Below are 13,762 nucleotides of genomic sequence, written 5' to 3'. Positions count from 1 at the left end.
AGACTAATTTCCGTTATAGGAAATAAAGGTTATATTTCCTGCCTGTCTAAGTTTCTAGTCTGGTATTTGTATTCTCTATTCAAACACTGCATTTTCATATATCAAAGAAGGCATTAGGTTGCAAAGAATCTTGACGTTGACTTTTTTTGCAGAAACTCTTTCAGGCATTGAGTCTCTTTTTGGAAGAAATCTATTGTCAGCCATCAGAAAAGCAAGTTCAAGCTTGAGAAGTTGTTTTAAAATATGGTTTAAGGAGCAACAAGGGTGGAACAGGAATTGTTTTCATACTGTGACTCTGGTCAAAAGTTCATTTTCTTTTAGAGCTTGAAAATAGAAACCATATTATGAATTTGTTAAATACCAAGACTGGGAACTGCATTCTACATCAAGATTAACAGATCCAAGTACTGGATATTCAAGCAAGAGTGATTCAGCCTTAGTTTACTGCATAAGTTTAATCGAATAGCAGCTTTTTTTTTAACTAAGTGGATTGCATGCCTTAATAGTCATGCAAACATTAGAAAGAAAACTTAACCATCAGACAGAACAAACCATAAAGATAAATTCCAAAATTTTATTTGTAACATGAGAAGTCACACAATAGAAGAAGAACACGTGGTCTTCTCTTACCTTGCATGCTCTTCTGATTCTTATACCAACTTTCATAGTGCTTATTTGCTAAATCCTCATCCTCTGCCTCCCTTCCCATACTGCGTGTTTTCACGTACTTTTTATTATTTATCTTGATTACCGAGTCTCTGGGTACCCCCTTATATGCAAGGCAAGTACCTCGCTGGCCTCACCTTAATCTAAGACCTAACCCCAGAAGTTTAACTCCCCCTTCTTCCCTCTTCACACTCTCTTCCTGCATAACACTACCCAGAGATTTGTAATTACCCACATGTAATCTTCTGAATCTTTAAGTCTTTATCTCCATCCCTGACCCAGTTCCTGAGCTACACCTTTTATATCTAAATTAGATGTTCCACAGACAGCAAGAAACTCAAAAGACCCATAACTGAATTCATTATTCACCCTCAACATTCCCTATAAACAACTAAATGCACACAAAGTCACCTGTGAAGTCATATTTATTTTATCCCAACTTTAGTCAAGCTCATCCTATTTCCTATACACACTCTGCCCCTGGGCTTCCTCTGTCTTCCAACCCTTAACATCAGTCCCGGAGTCCTCACCTCCCATCTTCCCCCTTAAATCATCCTCCGCACTGAAAGCTAGCTTGATTTCGCTAAAGACAAATTATGATCAACACACTTTGATGATTAGAACTCCTTCATGGTTCTTTCCTGTGAACGAGTTCTATTATTACTTATTGATAATCCTGCTTTCTTCAAAAGAGTGTAAGAACTTCTTGGCAAGGCTGTATCTTATTCATCTTTAATCCAATGTGGCATGTGGCACAATGCCCAGTCCACTGAAAAGGCAGAAAATAAATGCTGACACTAACTTGTGACTGAGATTGTGAAACTCAAGGAAGAGAAAGCAAATGATTTAGTAAGCCTATATATTACTCAGTAATTTTCATTATCATCAAGGAAAAGAGTCAGATTTATTTTCATTTATTTATTTTTTAAAATCCTACTTAAAGGGCCCTGGTACCAGATTGCATGAATTGAACCTCTACTTCCACCCTTTAGTCATGGGGCTTTGGACAGGGTTCTTAAGCTTCCCTGGACCTCAGCACCCTCGTCTATATATAAATGGAGATAGAGTGGAGGACCAGCCTCACGGGGTGATTCTGAGGCTTACATGACTTATTTCTTTAAAAGGCATCTAGAAATATGATTGTAGACAGAAAATTCTTAATATACATTACAGTTTGTTCTTATTTTTATTATCGTGAGTGCCTACTATGTGCCATGTTTCAGAACAAATTAGTAAAAATTCATAAGATATGTCTAATAATTGGCTGCCTTTAATTGCTTTTCCTTTTCATTTCACCCAGGATTAGCTTTCTGATTTGTAATATTTTGTGGTCTTCAGAAATCGCTAATGGAAAAAAATAGTGCAAAATATTTATGCAATTAGGACAGTTCAACATTTTAAAAAATGGCAAAAAAATAAAACAGTAGTTACAGAACACCTGCTTAAAATATACCAGAAATGACGGCTCCATGCTTCAGTAATCAGTATAAACACATTTGCTAGTTTAAACCACTACTGAATTCAGAATTTCCAACTAATACTAGAATTGTATTAAACTGCCAAGGAAAGAAATGCCTGGTAAAAAACTTCAAATTGCCATTCTTAGAACAGTTTTACGAGCAAATGAATGCATATTTTTCCAAGAAGCTTATAATTGTTTTTTTTTAAAAACACAAATTGTTACCCACTTTGATAGGCAATTTTAGGCTATTTATTTTGCAGATTTTATTCATGTTGAGTAGATTCTGTACAGTGTCTGACATGTGAGGTACTTGAGGCACTTAAGAAATGGAATGAAGGAAGGAAGAAAGAAAAGGGAAGGAAGGCCACCGCCAAGTAAGGGTGGGGGGAAGGAAGAATATACAATGGCTGAAGAAAAACCTCACAGATAGCCGACCCACAACCCTCATGAAGATGTGCAGTGATAAGTCTGCGATTATCTGAATCAAATGAAAACAGTAAATTGTAAAATCAAAGCAGAGAGTTAGAAAAAAATCAAACTAACTAAATAAAACCTTTACATCTGGAAGGTGGAGAATTGGTTAAAAACTTAGCTCTTTGACTATCTTCAAAAATGATGTAAGATTACTGGCCATAATGACAATCATTACAATGTACATTTTCCATAACTTTTATGTAATTGTATTCTCAAAATCTCACTAGTTTTTTCTAAGAAGGTGAGGTGATAGGGCCAAAAAAAAAAAAGATATGCTAGATTCAGATGACCAGAATTTTATATCTGACTGCAACACTTAGAAGTTTTAATGAGCTTAAGTAAATCATTTAACTTAATCATTCAGTCTAGTCTTCAGAATAATATGAAGAAACAAATCTGAGTTGTCTGTATACATCACTGTAGAAATCAAATGTGATATGAAAAGGTACTCTGAAACTGTAAAGCACTATATAAGAAAATAGGTAATCCTTATGTCTAGGATATTAAATAATATGTAAAATAAGAACCCCATTCATTCATTTATGCATTCATTCAACAGATATTTAATGAGTATCTACAATGTGCCAGGTACTACTTTAAAAGCTGACACAACTGTGAAGAAAACACAAAAATCCATGTCCTCCTGGACTTTGTATTCTAGTGGGAAAAGACAGACAATAAACAATTTGGGTGAAAAACAGAGTATGTCAGTGATGAAAGCTATGAAGAAATCTTAAGCAAGAAGACTAGGGATATCTAGTTAGGTGTAGAGCTTACAGTCTGAATTAGGGTGGCTGGAGAAGGCCATGCTGAGGTGACAATTGTGCAAAAATCTAAAGGAGGTGAGGTGGTTACCTAGGTAGTTACCTGGGCAAGGAGAATTCTAGCCAGAAAGGAAAAGCCAGGAGTGTATCTTCTGCGACTCAGGCACTGCAGGGAAAACGGTTGGAGAAGAGTGAGGAATGGCAAATCCTAGAGGGTATCAAAGAGTGAAGAGGGAACCAGAACTGGTAGTTTTCTCAGGACTCTGGCTTTAACTCTAAACGAAATGAAAAAAACACTGAAAGATGCTGAGCAAAGAAATTTTAAAAGGGTAACTCAGATGTACTGAGAATAGACTACCTGGAAAAAACATAAACATGGAGAGGCATTCTGAGGCTATCATAATAGTCCAGATTAAAGATGATGGTGGTGGCTTAGAAAGGTTGGTAGTGGTAAAGGGTAAATGGTAGTCAGATTCTAGATATACTTAAAAGGCATAGCCTAAAGGAACTTCTGACTAGATATAGGATGTGAGAGCAATAAAGAAATCAAGGACAACTCTAATGTTTTCTTTAAGGAAGTGAAACAATGAATGGTGAAGACACTAGGAAGAAGAGGTTTTAGGAAGCAAGATCATAATTGGGGTTTTTAATGTATTAAGTTTGAGATGCCTATTAGATATCTAAGTGGAGCTGTTCAGTAGGCACTTGGTTATAGAGGTATTAAATTCAAGGGAGTGGTAAAAGGCTAGAAAAGTAAATGTAGGAGTCATTTGTCTATAGGTAGTATTTAAAGTGAGGAGATGGAATGAGGTCACTGAGTATTAAAAAAGAGAAAAACAGATAGATATCTAAAGACTGATCCTGAGCCCTGGTCACTCTAATATTTAGGGATGAGGAGATGAGGAATAACTAAAGAAGCCAAGAAGAAGAGGCAAATGAGCTAAGAAGAAAACCAGGAAGTTTGGTATATTTGTCAGCCAAAAGGGTGCTGATGCAAAATACCAAAAATTGGTTGGTTTTTATAAAGATTATTTATTTGGGGTAGGAGCTTATAGATACCAGGTCATAAAGCACAAGTTACATCCCTCACCAAAGTCTATTTTCATGTGTTGGAGCAAGACAGCTGCTGCCATCTGTGAAGGTTCAGGCTTCCTGGGTTCCTTTATTCTAGGGTCTTGCTTCTCTCTGGGTTCAGGGTTCCTCTATTTTCTGGAGGTTGCTTCTGTTTCCTCTGTGAGCTTACTTCCAGGGCTCCAGCTTTAGGCTTCAGCATCAGACTCCAACATTGAACCTTCAACATCAAAAATCCTGAACTCTGTCCTTTGCCATGCCTCTTATCAACACCCTAATGACATGGCCCAATCAAAGCCCTAACAATAATTTAATCACACCCAGGTACAGACCAGATTACAAACATAATCTAATATCTATTTTTGGAATTCATAACCATGTCAAACTGCTACATTTAGTGTCCTAGAAGCCAAAGGAAGAAAGTATTTCAAGGAGAAATCAACTGGCTGTATCAAGGGCTACTGCTCAGCCATGTAAAATGAGGACCAAGGTTTGACTCTTAGCAATTTGAAGTTCATTTTCCCTAGAGCAAAATTTGAGACAGGGATTTGACTGTACATGATTTATGGAGTAAACGCTCTTTGGGACAGGAATATGGGAGAATGACTAGATGAGAAAATAAATACTATGTTTGCAGGAAGCACTATGGGTGAACATGAAGGTAAAGTGAGATCGATCCTCATGGTTGTGTTTCCCCACTCAGCTCTGAAAGATAATTTTCCTTAATCCAGTTATAAGCAAGTAAGGGATTCTAATGATGGAGCATGGAGCCATAGAAATTAAGTTGTCTAATTCAGGGTGAAGTATTTGCAACTTCTATTGGTTCTTGAAAATCCCACCTTTAACCATGGACTCATTCCTCAGTCCTATTTCGACCTCTTACTTGAAGCAAAACTCTTATTTCTTATATTTTACAGGTTCTATTGAACACTTCCTTTAAGGCTTTTAACTTACATCAAAGAGCATATTTTAGGTGAAGATTATTTTTCTCAATTAGCATACTGCATGATTTTAAGTTTCATAAACATCCATCACTAACTTAGAGCATGTACCTAGGTTCCTTATTGGTATTTCCAAGCAAAGACAGTTGACTATTTGTCCTTAAAGGGATTTTATATCAAATAGGAAGTTTAATTAGATAAGCCCCCAAATCCCTTGCAAATATAGATATTTTTCAAGATTATGCATAACAAAATACTAATCAAATAACAAAATAAGTTTTTTATACAACATATTTTTATTTTTAGTCTCTTGATAATACAAATGTTTGTATTTTCAATCTTATAATATTATCTGAGGTTCCCTGATTTTGTAATTTAAATGTTTTATTGTGAGATAAATGTAGATTGAACACAGTTGTAAAAAATAATAGAGATCCCAGTACACTTTATCCAGTTTTTCCCAATGATAACATCTTGCAAGACTAAAGCACCGTAACACAACCAGGGTATTGATATTGATAGTCAAGATACAGAAGATTTTCATCACCATAAGAATTCCTTATGTTGCCCTTTTATAGCTCCACCTGTCCCCACACTCACCTTAAGCCCTGGCAAACACTAATTTGTTCTTCATTTCTATAGTTTTGTAATTTCAAGAATGTTATGTAAATGGAATAATATAGTATGTAGCCTGCAACCTTTTGGGATTCTCTCTGTCTGTCTGTCTCTCTCTCTCTGTTCCCCAACCACCACCATAATGCCCTGGAGACTATCCAGGATGTTTTGTGTATCAATAGTTCATTTCTTTTTATTGCTGAGCAGTATTCCATGGTATGGATATTCCACAGTTTAATCCCTTACCCATTGAAGGTCATCTGGATTATATCTAGTTTGTGGCTATAATGAATAAAGCTAATATAAATTTCATGTACAGGTTTCTGTATGAACAAAAATTTTCTGTGATGAATGCCTAGGAGGGTAATTGTTGGACTATACAGTAGTTGCTTTTTTCAGTTTTCTTTAAGAAACTGCTGAACTATTTCCCACAGAGACTGTACCATTTTACATTCCCACCAAAATGTATAAGTGGCTCATCTTTCATACTTTTAACAGGGTCTATCAAAGAGCAGAAATTTTTAATTTAGATGAAGATCTCATCAATTTTTTGTTTTATTGATCTTGCTTCTGGCATCAATTGTAAGAACTCTTCATCTAGCTCTAGATTTACAAATTTTTCTCAATGCTTTTTTCCTAAAAGTTTTATAAATTTATGCTTTACATATAAGTGTATGATAAATTTTGAGTTCACTTTTTTATAAGGCATGAGATTTAGGTAAAGTTTCATGTTTTTTGCTTATAGCTGTTGAATTACTCCAACATTTGTTGAAAAGGCTTTCTTTCTTCCATTCATTGCTCTTGCACCTTTGTCAATATCAGTTAGGCATCTTTATATGGATCTATTCTGGGTTCTCAGTTCGCTTCCACTTATCTATGTGTCTCTCCTCCCATAAACACTACAGCCTTGATTACTATGCCTATATAAGAAGTCTTGAAATTGAGTAAACTGATTCCTCAACTATGTTCTTATTTTTCAAACTTATCTTAGCTATTCTAGCTCCTTTTCCTTTCCAAATAAATATTAGAATAATCTTGTCTATCTTACTAAAAGAACTTTCTAGTAATTACATTAATCCTGCTTATCAATTTTGAGAAACTACACAACCTTACTATGTTGAGTCTTCCAATCTATAAAGGTGTTATGTATATAACAATATACCATATAAAGATATTGTGTATAACTGGAATTAATTCTTCTTTAAATGTTTGGAATGACATTTAAATCAAAGTAGAAATCATTATCAGGAAGATAATCAGTAAAATCTCCAAACATTTGAAAACTAAACAACACACTTGTAAGTAATCCATAGGTTAAAATACATACTTTTGCTTACTATGTTCTTCCTTTCTGATGTGTTAAGGTTCTTTCTTTTTATTGTTTCCTTTATGTTCAGAAACCTTCCCTTAACCATTTTGTTTAGGTGAGTGTGACTGACAGCACATTCTTTTAATTTTCTTTCATTTGAGAATGGCTTGATTTCCCCTTTTTTCCCTGAAGGATATTTTTAATGGGTACAAGATTCTGGGCTGGCAATTTTTTATTTGGTTTTGTTTTTCAGCATTTGGAAAATACTGGTGTGATATTTCTCTCTGGCTGCTTTCAAGATACTTTCTTTGTTTTCAGATTTAAATAGTTTATGACACGTTTTGATTTTAAATTTTTTAATTTTCAAAACTATATAGTAAAATTAAGTTTTAAGGATAACTTGATTTGTGTTCTCAAATTACACTCCCTTCCTGAAAAATACAGTTAACTTATGGACTATGGTTTACAGCAATATTGTAATATTTTTTGCATCATTGTCAAAGGAGATACTATATCAATGCTAAAGGTCAATAATGGGGTATGGGGAAGTGGACTTGGCCCAATGGATAGGGCGTCCGCCTGCCACATGGGAGGTTCATAGTTCAAACCCTGGGCCTCCTTGACCCCTGTGGAGCTGGCCCGTGCGCAGGGCATGCCCTGCCATGCAGGGGTGTCCCCCGTGTAGGGGAGCCCCATGCACAGGGAGTGCACCCCGTGAGGAGAGCCGCCCAGTGCGAAAGAAAGTGCAGCCTGCCCAGGAATGGTGCCACACACACGGAGAGCTGACGCAGCAAGATGACGCAACAAAAAAAAGGAGACACAGATTCCTGTGCCGCTGACAACAGAGGTAGACAGAGAAGAACACGCAGGGGGTGGACACAGAGAACAGACAATTGGGGCGGGGAGAAGGGGAAAGAAATGAATAAATCTTTAAAAAATAATAATAATAATGGGGTATGGGATTTTTTTCTATTGGAGTAAGAAAAACATTCTAAAATTACTGAAGTGACAGCAGCACAACTCTGTGATGGAACAGTCACTGAAAGTACACGTCAGATGACGTGGATAAGGCATGGGACTGTATAACACAGTGAACCCTGTGGTGGATGATGGACTGTGGTTAACAGTACAAATATAAGAGTGTTCTCTCATGAACTATGACAAATGTAAAATACTAGTACATGATGTTAATTAAAGGATGTTTATGGAAAAAATACACCAAATATAAGCTAAGGACCATAATTAGCAATATTTTGATGATGTTCTTTCATAATTTGTAACAAATATTCCACAATAATGTGTTGGTGGTGGGGTGATGTATGGGAATTCTGCACATCATGCATGACTGTTCTGTCAGCACAATTTTGCTAATAAAAAATAACACTCTCTTACTTTCAAAATAAAAAATATACCTACACCACAAGGAAATAAGTTCAAAATTTAGACGAGTGATTACAAAACAAAAGTATGAAAATAGATAACCTTAAAAATAAACCATATAGTTTGTGATATTTATTCAATTTTTTATGCAAACATATAGAGGATAATAGTAAAAAGGTAAAGAAAGTCACTCTGTAACTGAACAGAAAAAAACTTTGAACCTCGGCTCCATATTTCCACTTTAGGAATGAATCTTATTGCTCTTTGAAATCCATATGTGTCACTTAGAGTTTCAAACTGGTATACATCAAGAGAAATAAATCTGATACTATTAATTGAGAATATTATTTAAACCTAATTTAAATTTGTCATTTTTTTCATTAATAAATGTTTTTATAGAAAACTTAAAATATACAAAAGCATTAAGAAAAAATGATAATAACAATTAATATTTTAGTATATTTTTATTTATTCTTTGTGGGTATCTACACAGGTTTGGATTGTATATAAGTGTAAACAGCATTCTTAAATACACTGATATTTCATGCCTTTTCCATGTAATATATATTGTATTTTCCCTATTATTAATTATTTCAAATCTGATTTTAATGTTTCCACAATTTACCAGTGAATAGATTTGCCATAAATTGCTTAACTATGCCAGAGCTGGAATTCAATGGGGTTTCCCCCTATATTTTTCTCTATCAAATAAAAAATACTGGGATAATCACCTTTCTGTCTAATACTTTGCCTCCATTCCTCAGTTCTTCCTTAGGATAAATGCTAGAAGATAAATTACTAGTAGTGTTTAATAATTTTAAGGATATTAAATGAATATTGTTAAAGATAATTGCCAAATTTCTTTTCTAAGAATTTGTGTCATTATATATTTGCTGGAGAGTATATAAGAAAACTCATCACACTGCATCTTTACCAATTATAAAAAATTACATTAAGATAAGAAATAACTTATAGTATTATATTATGGATTAAAAATGTTAATTTCCATAAAACAACAACAACAACAATAATCATAATAGAGACAGCCACTCTTTCTAAACAAACTTGTACCCTAGATAGTCTGATCACCTATAAATAAGGAACATTAGGAAAGTCATAGTTGCTCTGGGTAATAGTTTCACACTCTTAAATTGAGAGATTTAGGCTTGATCATCATTAAGGGCTTTGTAAGGTTGAAAATTACATGATACTTTTCTCAGTGACCTTCGATTCTTTCTTCGTAGTCTGCCTATTCCTTGATGTAATTTAGACCACACTGACTTACTTCCTGAGACCTCTACTAGAAGTGCTGTGCTATGAAGTGAAGCATACAGAACTGAAGGAAGGAAAACTGAATCCCAAATCCAGGTCTACTGCTAATGGCTATATGACCTTCTCAAGTAACTCTTGTTTCTCGGTGTTTCTGTTTCTTTGTTTCATCCAATAAATTTTGCTGGGTGCCAGTGAGAGCAAAATTTAAGATTAGGTAAACAAGTATACACATAAACACACACACTCACAATTCCCAACCTAAAAAGTTCACTAATGTGGAGAGAAAGAAAGAAGTGCATACAACTAACTAAAATCATACATACCATAAGAGAGTGCATACAAAGTATGAAAGAGACAGTGTCAAGTAAAGTGCTATTATAAATTGTCTCAATGTATATAAGTTTGTTTGGGAAAATCAGTTTAAAAAAGAAATTGATTTCCCTAAAGTATTCTGAATATTGCCTTCCAGGTTGTACTTAAACCCCATTTAGGGCCTCACAGTCCCACCTTTGTAATCACCCCATGATTCAGAGAAACACTAAATGTTACATATTCATATTCAGACTGGACCTGTTCCCAAAAGTGTATTTTCAAACAGTTTTTAGATACTATTATCCACACCTTCAGTTGAACTATATCTGACATATGGAAAGTCTTGCATATCATTGTGATATTGTACAAAACAACTTTAACAGAAATTTTACAGATTTAAAGAAAAGAAATTTTGGCACAAAACTAAATTTATATGATTTTTAAGGGCTTCAGAAGTTTTTTTAAAGATTAAAATTAAACACATTTGAGATTATATAAATATTCAATGTTTAAAATATGAAAAGAATCACATCTACACTTCACTCATATTTAATTGTATTTACAAGTAAGTGTAAATTCTTGTCTTACAATGTGTGAAATGAGATAATTTTTAGCATGAAACTATGTATCAGTGGTACTTACAAAGCAGTTCTTATCAGCGTTTCTTTTCCAATGCTTCTTGTCTAATTTCTTGGTGGAAGTAGAATGTAGAGTTGCATGAGTTTGTGTTCGAGGATTTAAAGCCAGTATGCTCTGAAGAGAGTATAAACAAAGCATAATAATATGTAAATATGTTGGCATTGAAAAATCAAAATTTTATTTTAATATCCTTTTTCCCCCCTCCCCAGAGAAAAACTTAACTGGGAGAGAAAGCTCTTATCAGCCAGATGGTATCTAAGAAAAGTAGTGAAAAATCCTGTATTTGGTAAAAAAAAAAAAAAAAAAGTACAATATGTGTAAATTTTTTAAAAATTTTTGTCTCCTAATATATTTTTTTTAAGATTTATTTTACTTCATTTTAATTGTTGTTTGCGCTCTCACAGCAGCGCAGGCCATCAGCTCTCTGCAGGGGCATAGGCCATCAGCTCTCCACAGTGGCGTAAGCCAGCATGCCTTCACCAGGAGGCCCCGGGCATCAAACCTGGGGCTTCCCACATGGTAGACAGGAGCCCAATCACTTGAGCCACATCCACCTCCCTGGGAAAATCCTGATACAACAAAATTTCATAGAGAAAAACTGAGACAGAACAAACTGTTTTAGAATAAAACAAATAAATACTGACAAAAAACTCAACATATGGCCAAAATGTGACATGGCTCATCAAATAGTTACCTTAAATTACATTAATGAATTATACGGGATAAATTCAATTTTTTATTGAAGCAATTCCCTATTATTTTTTCTACTAGCTTGTTAAAATCATTTATTCTGGGTAAACACAAAAACATCAAACAGAGAGAGAGACAAATGGAGAAAAAGAAAGAGAAAGAGAGAAAGAGAGAAAAAAGAAAAAAGAAACACAATTTGATCAGAAAGGAGGAACTATGGTGGTAAATCCTTCCATTTCATCAAATTCATACTTTTAACTTTTCAATGTTTATGTTTTAAAGGGCAACATGTAATCATTAAAGAAAAACCCAGAAGACATAGAAGTTTTCAATAGTTGAAGTGCTTTCATATGGAAAAGGTATTCAATTAATTTTGTATCATTAGAGTATACAGAACTGAAATTGTAGAAATTAAAGGACTATTTGAATTCAAATATAAATAAATAAGTGGCAGCAGATATTGTATCAGAAATCACAAAAGTCAACTTTTTCAGTCATATATTAGTTCATTTTGAAACAATGGATGTTCATCTCAATTGTCTTCCTCCTCCAGGAAGCCTTCCCTATCCAATCTAGATCTGTCTTTTCTGTCCTAGACCATGCAAACATCTGTTAGGATATAACAAACTAAAGAATATCTGCCACTTTATGAATCTCTCTTCCCTCCTAAACTGTAAATGCTTTGAGTTGAGGGATTATAGATTTTTAAATCTTTGAATCACAGATTTGCAGCCCCTAACGAATAGATGCTCATGCTTGTGAAATATATTGTTCAAAATTATGAATTTGATTTTCAATTCTTACTGCCCATATTTAGAGCAAATGACTTCAATTTCCTCACATGCAAAATGGGGTAATGCCTATACCAGAGGTTGTGGTGAAGAAATAAAATGCATGATGGAATAAATATGCTCTCTAAACCAAAAAATACTAACAATTAAAGTGGATTCAAAATATAATCAAAGGCATGTGTAACAGTAATTGTCAATCTGTGACTTGGTCATGTAGTGCCTGTATAAGAATTTGACAGGTGTCTTGAGAATGAAATTCTACTAGACCTGACCAATTCCAAGATAACCTTCCAAGTCTAGATTCTAATCCTATGAAAATTAAGGGGTTATGTTAATCATTTTCAATGATTAAGCCTTCAATCCACAAAGAACTATTAAAAAGATCAAAATGAATAAATGGATAAAAGAGGTAATTATACAACCAGACATATACTAAAAATGTTTTTTCCCTTCTACTATTGCTAATTATAAACTTATCAAGAGTAATAGTTTTCTAGATGATATCCTAGCTGATTTTTTAAAAACAATGGTAATTAATTATAAACTATAAAAAACAGAGCACTTTCTTAAGAAAGCCTTTCAAAATAACCAGTATGGGTTTTATTTCCAAAATGGTGGTACGAGGATATCCACAGACCTACACTCCACAAAAACAATCATAACAGATAAGCATTATTAAAATTAATAACCATTTGAAGGCATGAGGAAACATCTAAAGAGCAAAGAGCAAATAAAGAAACATTTATTCAAGAAAATCTACTAAAACTCAGAAAGACAAATTAATCTTTGGTTTCTGAACTGCATCATGACCCCTCCACCCATCTCCCAGTTCAGCATGACATAGGTTCCACTCCAGATGAGGGCAGTCAAGAACACAAGGCCCCACCTGCCTCCAATTAAGCCCTATGAAAACTATTGTCAACCCAGGGAGACGGTGCCCATGCTCAAGGCTGCACCCTGTGAGGAGTGACATTAGAGAATTCACACTTTAAGGAAAATAGACTTTACCATAATAATCCATCTGATTACTAAACAAATAAACAAGAAAAGAAAACAAAAATGCCCTCAGGATAGGGAGAATCATGTATTAGTTAACCAAAGGGGTGTTGATGCAAAATACCAGAATCTATTGGCTTTTATAAACGATATTTATTTGGGGTAGAAGCTTAGTTACCAGGCTGTAAAGCATAAGCTACTTCCCTCACCAAAGTCTGTTGCCACATGTTGGAGCAAGATGGCTGCCAACGGTTAGCCTTCCTCTTCCTCTTAAGGCTCTGGTCCCAGCTTCTTCCAATATCAGTTGTAGTCTAGGATAAGTTTTATCTCTCTTCCAGGGCTTGTTTCTCTCTGGGATCAGCTGCTCTGCTCTCTCCTGT

The 13,762-nt window shown here is 34.5% G+C and overlaps 1 protein-coding gene across 3 annotated transcripts in view; it reads right to left on the bottom strand.

Annotated features, from left to right (window-relative positions):
• The window catches only part of DPYD (dihydropyrimidine dehydrogenase), a 982,193-nt gene that overhangs the window by 905,730 nt on the left and 62,701 nt on the right, over positions 1-13,762 (bottom strand). For all 3 annotated transcript variants that reach the window (XM_058303142.1, XM_058303141.2, XM_058303140.2), the window contains exon 2: positions 10,909-11,019. In XM_058303142.1, the coding sequence (XP_058159125.1) occupies positions 10,909-11,019 (111 nt within the window). The remainder of the gene's footprint in view (positions 1-10,908; positions 11,020-13,762) is intronic.

Source organism: Dasypus novemcinctus, chromosome 9 (genome assembly GCF_030445035.2).
Source record: "Dasypus novemcinctus isolate mDasNov1 chromosome 9, mDasNov1.1.hap2, whole genome shotgun sequence".
In the NCBI taxonomy this organism is placed as follows: Eukaryota; Metazoa; Chordata; class Mammalia; order Cingulata; family Dasypodidae; genus Dasypus; species Dasypus novemcinctus.
Note: the sequence above shows the minus strand (reverse complement) of the source record. Positions and strands in the feature narration are given on the sequence as shown.